The sequence below is a fragment of the Mesocricetus auratus genome, unplaced genomic scaffold (genome assembly GCF_017639785.1).
Source record: "Mesocricetus auratus isolate SY011 unplaced genomic scaffold, BCM_Maur_2.0 Super-Scaffold_100008, whole genome shotgun sequence".
Classification (NCBI taxonomy): domain Eukaryota; kingdom Metazoa; phylum Chordata; class Mammalia; order Rodentia; family Cricetidae; genus Mesocricetus; species Mesocricetus auratus.
The window spans coordinates 57,861,691-57,873,749 of record NW_024429192.1 but is presented as its reverse complement, the minus strand read 5'-3'; the positions used below and the strand labels follow the sequence as shown (position 1 = coordinate 57,873,749).

Genomic DNA, 12,059 nt, shown 5'->3' with positions numbered 1-12,059 from the left:
GGACCCAGGTGTGGCCCTCAAGGTTTAAGACTCTGTCATAAACAGCAGCAAACCAAGTTCCTAGACTTAGTCTTTCAATTCCCTCAGCTGCATCTGCTGTCACACGTGTCTCAGAAGCTAATGGCAATGATATCTACTCAGGTGTGAGGTTCCAACATGGGCTTGACTTCACTGAGTACATCAGACTCTATCAGATGGCAAAGGGGTTTGTAGGGATAGTATCACAGTGTGTTGGTGTAAAATGTGATTCTTTTTTTTCCAGACAGGGTGCCATGTGCCCTGGCTATCCTCAACTAGTTCTCCTGGCTTGTTTTCCCACCTAGTGGGATTTAAAGGCATGTGTCACTTCCTGGCACAATGTGACACCTTTACAACGTACTTGGTTCCTTACTGCTTTGGTATTCATACTATTTTATGTAAATAGCTTTATTTTTTTAACTTTTTTTTTTTTTTTCAATACAGGGTTTCTTCTCTGTATTGCTTGGGAGGCTGTGCTGGAACTCACTCTGTAGACCAGGCTGGCCTCAAACTCACAGAGACCACCTGCTCCTGCCTCCCGAGTGCTGGGAATAAAGGCGTGCGCCACCAACGCCTGGCCTGTTTTTTTTTTGGTTTTTATGAGACAGGGTTTCTCTGTATTGTTTTGGAGGCTATCGGCCCAGCCCGGCCTCGAACTCACAGAGATCCGCCTGCCTCTGCCTCCCGAGTGCTGGGATTAAAGGCGTGCGCCACCACCGCCCGGTTGGCCTGTTTTTTTTAAAGTTTTTTTCCCCTAAAATGACTTAAACAATCCTATGTTTATTACTTTTGCTGTACTGCTCAGATGGCTTCAGACTCCTGTGCCCCAGTATTCCTCATGTCTCAGCCCCCACAAAAGGGAGCTGGGGTTTACAGCACAGTCCACTGTGCTTAGTATTTTATATTAAAAATGTCTTCATTTTATGCATTAGTTTTATGTTATATCAGCTCTTTTTTCTTACTGTTTTTTTGTCGTGTTTGTTTGTGAGTCAAGGTCTCACTATGTAGTTCTGCCTGGCCTGGAACTCACTTCTTAGACTACAGATCCGCCTGCCTCTGCCTCCCCAGTGCTGGGATTAAAGGAGTGCCACCATGTCTGGCTCTGTCTGCCTCCCTAGTGCTGGGATTAAAGGAGTACCACCATGTCTGGCTCTGTCTTGCTGTCTTTTGGGGTTTTGTTTCATTTTTTTGCTATACATATACTTTTAGCATTTTTTAAAGACAAAGGCAAATATGTACGTGTGGTTGCCTGGGTCTTGTTTTAAGCTTACAGAGTGACTTGGTCTTCTCCTCTCCTGTGATTTGTTCACAGTACTTTGACGAGCTCAGTGGAATATCTGCAGAGGATTTACCTCACTATGGTGGGTCAGTAGAAATTGCTGACTACTGCCCTTTCAGTCAGGAATTCAGCTGGCATTTAAGTGGTGAATACCAGCGTAGCTCCGACTGTAGAATACTGGAAAATCAACCAGGTTAGTAGTCTAGTGAAATGAACGGTTAAGTACCTCATACAATTTTATGTTGCCTATATAAAATAGTTGCTAAGAAAACAGTTCTGGTAGCCAGATGACCTTGAGTTTGTGTTTCAACTCCTCTATTGTCTATAATTACTAGACTTTCATCGTGAGACCCTGTCTCAAAAAGTAAGGGCAGAGATTACTCAGTGGTTAAGAGCCCTGGCTGCTTTTCCACAGAGCCGGGGTTCAATTCCCAGGACCCACATGGCAGCTCACAACTGTCTGAAACTCCTATTCCAGGGGATCAGACACCCACTTTTGGCCTCTTAGGTACCCGGTAGGCATGCTCTTGGTGCACAGACATACAAGCAGCCAAAATACCCATACACAGAAAATAATAAAATACATATATGTTTTTTAAAGCAAGGGGGACAAACAGCAATTGTTTTTTCCATTTTTTTTCAAAAATTTTAACTTGGTCATCCCCTCTTTCCATCTTGTTCCTACTGTATTGCAGATTAGATCATTTAAACCCTAGACCTCTGTGATATTTTTTACCATTCTTTTTCTTTCTTTTTTGGAATAGTCTCTTGAACATAAAGGGCAGTGGGCTTGACAGCAATAGAATACAAACCACAGCTGCTGCTTATGCCTCAGCCTGGCACACTTAACTGCATCTCTGGCCCTTTTTGCTCTCACTCACCTATTGCAGACACATCCCAAACACTGATGATGGAATGACTCAGTGGGGCCTTGCTGAAGCGACAGAAACACACAGATCTGTCCGTGAGGACTTGCTAGAAAGATCACAGTATTGTTTTAGAGCTAGGCTCAACACTACTTTTTAAAAATACAAATAGTTCAGGCTTTGCAACTGAGCTTTGCCCTCTATAGTGTGAAAGGTTATAGAGAAGAGGAAATGAGTGGGGGTCTCGGGTTTAGCTTGAGGATTGTAGTTTGCTGAAAACTCTCCTTTGCATACTACTCAATATTCCTTTCAAACACTTGAAATTCATAGATATGAGCTACATAAAATTCATAGCTCATAAAATTAAAATTAAAAAAACTTATAGAAAATCAAACACTTCTTTACACTGTTTAAAAATGGGCTACTTAAATCCCCTACTTTGTAAAACATGAACCTTGGGCTGACAAATTGATTCAGCAGGTAAAGGCACTTGCTGTTTACACCTGGGGACTTGAGTTTGATTCCTGGAGCCCCATTAAAGTGGAAGGAGAAAAGTGCACAGTCGTCCTCTGACCTTCACACATGCACCGTGTTATGCCTGGCCAGCCCCATGTTGTGCACACATTTGTGCACACACAATTACAAATAAATGGAAACCACCATGAAACTTGTATGAACTATAAGGAAAACACACTGTAACTAGAATCTAAGGATTTTGTCACTTTGCCTCCATTCACCCACACATCCACAGCTGTGTGTTTTAGCCTGCAACTGTTGTATGACTTTCCAGAAGATGCAGGAGGTAGAGGCGGGAAGACCACAAGTTCTGCATCCAGCCTGAACTACATAGGAAGACACTGTCCTCAAAACAACAAAATATTGTCCAAACAACAAAATATTGTAACACCTGCCCTGAGTCACATGAAAGGACACCATATTTACAGACCATCACTGAAAGTGGTTCTTGTTTTGATATCTAATTCTGTGGGGTTTTTTTGTTTTTTTTTTTTTTTAGTGCCAGCTCCTCTAAATAATTAACCTTGATATTTTGGGCCCATGTAATCTCATTCCCAGTTTAGGTTCCTTTCTGAAAACTCAGTTGAGTTTGGAGTCTTGTTTATCATTTTTTAACTTGAAATGTTCTTTTCAGCTACATTGATTTGTTTACTTGTTTTTGCTTTGGGAGGTAGTGTCCCTCTGAGGCTGGCTTCAGACTCACAGCACGTCTCCTGCTTTGCCTCTCAAGACCTGGGAGTGCAGATGTGAGCTACGGGCCTGCCTCAGTGCTGCTATTGTGAAGACAGAGTCTCTGTAGCCAAGGCTGGCCCCAAGTTTGCTATCCTCCTGCCTTTTCGTCCCCAGAACAACTTTTAATCATGAAAATAGAATGCCTCATTTCTTATTTGCACTAACGGTCAGTATGTGAGAACACTCTTCGAATTTGTTTTAGAAATGTTTAAAAACTACGGTGCTGAGAAGTATGGCCCTCACTCGGTCTGTCTGCTTCAGAAATCAGCCTTTGTCATGGAACAGTGTGAGAGAAAGCTCAGTTACCCAGACTGGGGGAGTGGATGCTACCAGGTAAACCACAAGTTCAGTCCCTGCTTCAAATATATAATTGTGTGTCAGATTATAATTGATATTGCTTAGATAGATGAGTTACTGATCATTACTTTCACTTACTTGGGTTTTGTAATTATTAGTTTGAGTGCTATGGTTTAAGGAAATGCTGTCATTTGTGAAATTGCTTTTAGCCGTCTATTTGGAATATATGTAACTTGGGCTAGGCAGGCATAGTTATGCAAATTTTCACTCCCAGCACTTGGGCGGCAGAGGCAGGCTGGACTTTTTTTGTTGTTGTTGTTGTTTATTTTGTTTTTGTTTTGTTTTGTTTTTTTATGAAACAGGGTTTCTCTGTATTGTTTTGGAGGCTGTCGGTCCATCCCGGCCTCGAACTCACAGAGATCCACCTGCCTCTGCCTCCCAAGTGCTGGGATTAAAGGCATGCACCACTACTGCCCGGCATGGACTTTTTTTTTTTAAAAACAAAGTCTATGTAACCCTGACTATCCTGGAACTTGCTATGTAAACTAGGCTGGTCTAGCAATGACCTTGAACTCCTATTCCTCCTGCCTTGAAGTGTTGGATTACAGGTATACATCACCACACCTGGCTATGAAAGTGATGCTCTTTAAATTACATACAACTAGGTTGAGTAAAACTTGTCTTCTTCCAAAACTACAGTGCCACATATTGTTTCCCTATGAAACACACAGTGTGATGCCTCTGGGAAGGCACAAGTACTGATACAGGTGAGACCTCTCTGTCCTCCCACTGGGACAGATGTGTTTTTAGTGTTTACATGACTATGACACTGTCACTGAGGAACCGTGTATTACGCATTCCTCAAAGGCTCTTACTGACTTCATTTTTATCCCCTATTTGAAGGTTTCCTGTTCCCCTCAAGGTCTGAAGGTTTGGGTTCAAGATACTTCATATCTGTGCAGCCGGGCTGGGCAGGTGCTGCCTGTCCGCATTCAGATGAACGGCTGGATTCACAATGGAAACCTTCTGTGCCCTTCCTGCTGGGACTTCTGTGAGCAGTGTCCACCAGAAACCGACCCTCCAGCTGCTAACCTGACCCGAGTCCTTCCTTTGGGTGAGTACTCTCCACGACTGGAGGAATGAGGGAGCATAAAGAGCTGTTCCTTACAAGATATTGGGCCCTCCGAGCAGGCCAGGCTCCTTTCCCTCTGATTGAGGTTCTCTAGGAAGACCCTGCTGCCTACTGTTACTAGAAAACTTGAAAGCCTAGTCCAGTCATGACTGTGAAATGATGATGTTTCTAACCCAGGAGCATGACAGAGGTAGCAGTGATAACAAACATTCAACACCCTGCACTTCAGCCCAGTGGCCCTTACATCTCTCCTGCTCCCTCTTAGTAGGGAGCAGAGGAAACCCTGAGTTAGTGAATGGGTGTGTCGATGTGGGCCTGCCCATGTCAAGGACTCCAGTACCTCAACCTTATAAGGAGTGGCAAAGCCTCCATAGGTGAGGCTCAGAATGACGGCAGGGTTCCTCCGGCATCCAAGTGGGAAAGATTATGTGTATAAAAGCTGACAGCTGCAGCTTCCTTCTCCTGGATGGTTAAAGCCTGAGATGGCTCTCCCACAGACTTCCTATGCACACTAGGTAGCCCCTCCCCCTGGGCTGCACGTAGCAAACTTACTGAGGTTCCAGGTTGTATCAGAGGTTGGCTCAACTCCATCAGAGTGTGCACAGCCCACCTGACCTCAGCTTTTCAGTGTACATGTGTTGTGTCTGTAGTTTCTTCAGTAGGTGTCTTTTCTTCATTTCCTCGCCACCCCTAGTCAGGTCAAGTCCCACTGTGCTGGACACAGCATCTCTTTATATATATATATCAGTTGCCTCCTGAGACCATATTTTGTGTCGTCATTTCTGTGAGGAACATGCTCAAAGTTCTGGAACCTCCTAACTACCTCCTAACCTCCACTCGAATGATTTTGTGAGGTTGCAGAGTATAACAAGAATAGGATGATCTTGGGCATTGTCTTTCTACTTCTTAAGCAACACTGCTGATATGCTGAAGTGCCTTGACATCCTGTGTTTGTCAGTGTGTGTCAATAGAGCACACAGAGAGTTTTAACTGGGCTGGAGAGATGGCTCAGAGGGTAAGAGTACTGGTTGCTCTTCCATAGCTCCTGAGTTCAATTCCCAGCAACCACATGGTGAGATCTGGTGCCCTCTTCTGGCCTGTAGGCATACATGCAGACAGAATATGTATACATAATAAATAAAAATCTTTAAAAAAAAAAAAAGAGTTTTAACTGACCACCTAGTAAGCTGTGCCAGGAACTCTCACATATGCTTGCTCTTTTACATAAAGTGTGTGTATGGGGGGGTTGTCTGGGTGTGTGTGTGTGTGTGTGTCTGTGTGTGTCTATCTCTATGTGTCTCTCTGTGTGTATATGTCTGTGTGTGTGTCTTTGAGTGTCTTTGTGTATATGTGTCTCTGAGTGAATGCATGTGTCTATGTGGTGTGTGTGTTTGTATATCTGTGTATATGTACATGTATGTCTGTGGGGTGTGTGTGTGTGTGTCCATTTTTCATTTTTTTTTTGAGACAGTCTCATTTAGCTCATGCAGCTCCATCTGAAGCTGAGGGTGCCTTTAACTTCCTTCTGTCTCCATCTTCCAAGTGCTGGGATTATCTACCTGTGTCACTATTGCCATGCCTACTTTATGCATGCTGGTGATTGAACCTAGGCCTCACACAAGCTTGACAAGCACTCTACCAACTGAGCTGCATCCCAGACTGAGTTCTCCCTCCCTCCCTCCCTCCTTCCCTCCCTCCCTCCCTCCTTCCCTCCCTCCCTCCCTCCTTCCCTCCCTCCCTCCTTCCCTCTCTTTCTCTCTCCCTCTCTCTCTTTCTCTGAGATAGGGGTTTTTCTGTGTATCTTTGTAGACTAGGCTGGCCTCAAACTCACAGAGATCTACTTGCCTCTGTTGTTTCTCTTTAAAACAGTTATTACTTGCCAAATTTTAAAATGTAATATTTTCAGTGTACTTGCATGAGACATATAGTTAACCTACAGCAACACCTTTTTAACAGTATCATCCCTAATGTAGCTAGCTGTCTTGTGAATTTGACTATTTTAGTACTAAGCTGCTAACATTAAAGCTAATATTTTGCCAGGCGTTGGTCTTGCACACCTTTAATCCCAGCACTCGGGAGGTAGAGGCAGGAGGATCTCTGTGAGTTGTAGGTCAACCTGGTCTACAGATCGAGGGCCAGAACAGGCTCCAAAGCTGCACAGAGAAACCCTGTCTCAAAAAACAAAACAAAAAAACAAAAAAGAAAGAAAGAAAAAGGAAAAAAAAAAGAGCTAATGTTTAACAGTGCATGGTGGCACATACCTACAATCCCAGCACTTGGGAGATGGAGACAGGAGGATTAAGAGTTCCAGTTTTCCTCAACTACAACAGAGAGTTTGAGGCTTGTCTCAACTGCATGAGACCCTGTTTTTAAAAACAAGCAAATGTATAACCTGCTAATACTCTGAAATAAATTAGAGTGAATTTCTATTTGTTGTATTGTTCCAATTTGACTTGTTCATCTAATCTTACAGAAACAATATATTTCAGATTACTAAAACTCATTTTTTAATTTATTTTCAGACAGGGTCTCACTGTGTCACCCAGGATGGCCTAGAACACTCTGTGTAGACCAGGCTGGCCTTAGACTCATCATGATCCTCTCCCCTCTGCCCGCCGCAGTGCTTGGATTACAAGAGTGCACACCACACTCTGCTCATAGAGGGCTAGGAATTGAACCCATGGCCACAGGCGTGTAGGGCAAGCACTGTACCATTGAGTCTAGACTGTCTGCCCCCCTCTCTAAAGGTGGTCCTTGCTCCCCTTCTCTCAGGATTTAACTGGGATGATTTACTCACAAACATGCTGTATTGTTTGCTTCCTACCCTAGACCTCTGCTCCTGCTCTTCTAGCCTGGTGGTCACGCTTTGGCTCCTCGTAGGCAACCTGTTTCCTCTGCTGGCTGGATTTCTTCTGTGTGTGTGGCACTAGGAATGGAAAAGTGAATTCTCAAGACGACAGTTTTGGCGTGTTCCCATGAACAAAGCACAAAACCTGGTGGAGTGCCAGCCCATGCGACGACGCAGATGGCAGAAGTGGCGTTCCTGACTCTGGCTTGGAAGTGCTGGCTGAGCAGGACTGTGAAGCATCTCAGCTCCACAGCATCCACTCCTCATCAGCCACACAGCCACCTCGGAGCTTGGAGAGGCTCAGGCCCCTTAGTTTATGGATATGCAGTCTTCTGGCAGTGAGCTCTCCCTTGAATGCAGGGCGGATGTGGGGATTGTCATGGTCACATACCTCAGTGTTTGCGTTAACTGAAGAAGTTCCTGTGCACTAAGATCACTCACAGAGCGGCTACTGACCACTCTAGGTTGAAGAGCCCGTCCTCCAAGTCCAAAAATGGTCATTGGGATTTCTGATTTCCTGTCAACATTGCACGTGTTTTAAATGAACACCTGGACATGATACACTCAAGTCATCCTGCTGCCCGCCAGTTCAATGTTGCTCTAGCTTCTGACTTGACCATGTTCCTGCCAGCTGTGTGGCCCGTTCATGACTGAGCTGTCACCATTGCCAGCTGTGTGGCCCGTTCATGACTGAGCTGTCACCATTGTGTTGTCAGCTCTGAGCTGTCCTCATCTGAGTCAGTGTCCACTTGCATTTCTCATTAATTTCATAGCAACTTGAAAACCGGTGGGAGAGTGTGAAGTCCAGTGCACAGTAGGAGCATTGGAATCGTGCAAACAGAAGACAGCATGGCTGTGTGCTTCAGGTGATACTTAGATCAACTGTAATCCACTAAAACCCAACTGATCCTTTCTGGCTATGTAAATTCTAGGAGTTCAGACATGCAGTTACTTCCAAGTGGACAGAGCTGTTACAGAAGAACTGCTAATATCTGGAAGTTATTTCATGGACAGGAAGAAAAACAACATCAAAACAAGGTGATCTGAATTGCTTTCTAAGAGCCAAGTGTAGGTTTGCCATCCAGGCTGCCCGCCCACAGGGGCCCGGCCACCTGTGTCCTTTACTGAGTTGGAAGATTACCTTTGCTTTAAATGTCCACATGGATTCTGTGAAGCAGTCTGCTCTGCCAGAGCTTACCAACCTCTCCTAACTCAGTTTTGAAGTTCTTTAGTGAGGAGTGATGTCCTGTTTTTCTCCCTAAAGATGATCAATTCTGTAGCCTTTAGGACCAGTGAGGGGGTAGCTCAGAGGGTAAAGGCACTTGCCACTAAGCCTAATATCCTGAGTCTGAAGCCTGGAGACCACCTGGGAGAAGAAAGGGACTGACTGCGGAAAGTCCCTCTCTCTCTCTCTCTCTCTCTCTCTCTCTCTCTCTCTCTCTCTCTCTCTCTCTCTCTCTCTCTGTCTCTGTCTCTCTCACTCTCACTCTCTCTGTCTCTGTCTCTCTGTGTCTCTCTTTCTGTCTCTGTCTCTCTCTCTCTCTGTCTCTCTGTGTCTCTCTTTCTGTCTCTGTCTCTCTCTCTCTCTCTCTCTCTCACACACACACACACACACACACACACACACACACACACACACACACACACACACACGCTGGTGCAGGAAAGCAAATGTAAAACGGTTCCTAAAATGAGACATGACATTTGGACACGCTCCTCTATCTCCCTCTGTCCCACTTAGCACATAGTTACTGGGTGCTCTATTTAAGAAATTGTGCAGTTAAAGCTGAGCATGGTGGCCTGTAATTCCAGCACTTAGGAGGAGGATCCCGAGTTCAAGTTCATCCTCAGCTACATAGGGAATTTGAATTTGAAGCCAGTATTGGTTGCATGAAACCCTGTCTTAGGAATAGAGAAAAGAAAGAAATTGTGTAAGTGAGCAAACCATGACACTAAGTAGTAACTCCAGTAACTGCGGCACTGCAGAGGGACAGCAGGCTCAGAATATAGGGAAACTCACCCCCTTTTTTTATGAAGGCAGAAATTTAAAATGTATACTTGCATGCAGTACAAGTTGGAGGTATTCATCCTTGTGAAAAGCTGAGGGTCCTAAATTCAGTCAGCTAAAGAAAAGTCATGGCAGCACTCCATGTTTTTCCAGTATTCTGCATTCTTTAAATTGTACAAAGTCAGAAAAGTGAGTATGTTTTTTAAAAGTGTACAATATGCTGGGCATGGTGGCACACTCTTTTAATCCCAGCACTTGGGAGGCAGAGGCTAGTGGATATCTGAATATAAGTCTAGCCTGGTCTACAACGTAATTTTCCAGACAAGTTAGGGCTGCATAGTGAGATATACCTGTGTAAAGGGGGAAAAAAGAACTTTCATACCTATGATGATTATGAGTTATCCTACAAAATGTATAAAGAATTTCACCAAAAATAACAGTGGAGTATATTGAGAGTCAGTGATAGATTTGACTACATTTTGACTGTTGTGCAGTAATGCCATTTAGGTAATATTGTTTCCAAGCATGGTGCTTTTTATACTTGAAATATATTTTTGCTTTATTTTTTAATTAATATAATTATATTTGCACTAATGACTTTCTGGAGAAAATGTTACAGATGACATTTTTTGTATATATATTTATTAAGCTTGGAATGTGGTGTCCCAGTGTTTTCTCTGCACAAACATGAAACTTAACACAGCCCATGTCAAGAAGCACTGAACTCCCAAGACTTCCTGGCTTCGCTGCTTTGTCCCCTCCTCTTCAGTGAGGCTAGAGCTGAGGTCACTCATCCCTGATCCCACATGGCGGACTTAGCAAGACTTAGATGGTCACTCAGCCTGTAAGACAGTTTAAGAGGCTCATTGTCACTTTGAATAATAACTTTAAAAAGGAGTCTACCGTCTGAGAGTCCGGTGCAGAATTATCTATAGCATTCAGCTGTGAACTTAAGGATTTGAAATAGCCTCCTGCTAGTGTTCTGTGGCAGATTAGCCCTTTCACATCACAAGGACAACCCAGTGGCCATAGAGGGAAACGAGCAGGGTGTTTGCGAGTGCAGTGGGGCAGGGAGGAGAGGGGAGGGACAGCTGATGAAGGGGCTGTGAACTGGAGTCCCTTCCTGAGTCAGAAGTCAAGAGTCTATAAAAACTGACTACCTCGGTGTTCAGTTCAGGCAGGTCAGGTCATTGTAAGTGTTTTAAGGTCTTAGGTGTCAAGCATACCAAGTGAATTGTCTCAGGTTTTCTCAGAATTTACAGGAAGGAAGCAAAGCCATGTGAGGAGGCTTGAGCAGGACAGGAAAGGAGCTGGACAGAGTTTGATAGTCTGTACGTTGACTCCTGATATACTCTGCAGAACATCCTTCCAGTAATCCTAACATTTTTCCTATAGGATTCTTACATTTCTAAGACCAAATGGGCATCCTAAAAGTGTTAAAATTATGCTTAGCATTAGTTTTTAGTCTAGGTTGGCCTAGAGTTGATTGATATTTGAAGATATAACATAATTGTTTGGGTTGTAAATAGTTTTAGGAAGATACATAAGTGATTATATGAGAGTATTCCATGAAATGTTATTAACGTTTCTTCAATACTGGACTTGCAGACAGAACCCTGCATGGTGGTCATGCTTATAATCCCAGCATAAGGGAGACAGAGGTAGGAGGATTATGATTTTAAGACCAGTCTTGGCTGTAGAGAGACACAGTCTCACTTCTACTGTCCCCTGAAAAAAGAAAATTTCCTGACTGCGGCCATGCATAAAGCAGTTAGATGGTTGGTCCGAATCTTTACACTCCAAAGCCTCATGACTTACACTTGACGAGGACTAGGTCACTGCTGGCCCTGCTCAGCCTCCTGGAGTCTCCAGCCTAGATGCTGTGTTCCATGCCTTGCCCAGCTGTGGACTTAGGGCCAGGCGAACAGAAAAGAGCCAGGCTCTGAAGACAGCTGAGTGACCCTGCAGGGGGAGATGGATTTGCAGCCTCACAGCCAGTTTCGAGGTGGGCACTAGCTCTCTCTGCCGTGACCTTTGTGACCTTTGCCCCGCCCAGGAGGACTGATGTGCTTTGCTGAAGCCTGAGCTGAAAACAGACCGGGGAGGGAATTCTTTTATGTTTACATTTTTAATAAGTAAAGTGTAATATATTCCTTAGAAAAACACATTTAATAAAAATGGAAACTGACTTGAAGCTTGTCTTTACCAAAATCCATTAACTTTCTTGTTGTTTTATTTTTTGTTTGTTTGTTTTTGAGACAGGGTCACACTATGTAGTCCTGGCTGTCCTGGAACTCGATCTTTAGACCAGGCTGGCCTCCAACTCAGAGATCCACCTGCCTCCGTCTCCAGAGTGTGGGGAT

General features: G+C 44.1%; 1 protein-coding gene across 1 annotated transcript in view; it reads left to right on the top strand.

The window, feature by feature from the left end:
- Positions 1–8,670, top strand: part of Lmln (leishmanolysin like peptidase) — a 43,554-nt gene extending 34,884 nt beyond the window's left edge. Inside the window, exons 14-17 of the mRNA XM_040750892.1 lie at positions 1,331–1,490; positions 3,614–3,744; positions 4,612–4,822; positions 7,670–8,670. Of these exons, the coding sequence (XP_040606826.1) occupies positions 1,331–1,490; positions 3,614–3,744; positions 4,612–4,822; positions 7,670–7,770 (603 nt within the window). The 3' untranslated portion in view covers positions 7,771–8,670. The remainder of the gene's footprint in view (positions 1–1,330; positions 1,491–3,613; positions 3,745–4,611; positions 4,823–7,669) is intronic.
- The last annotated feature ends 3,389 nt before the right edge of the window (positions 8,671–12,059 follow it).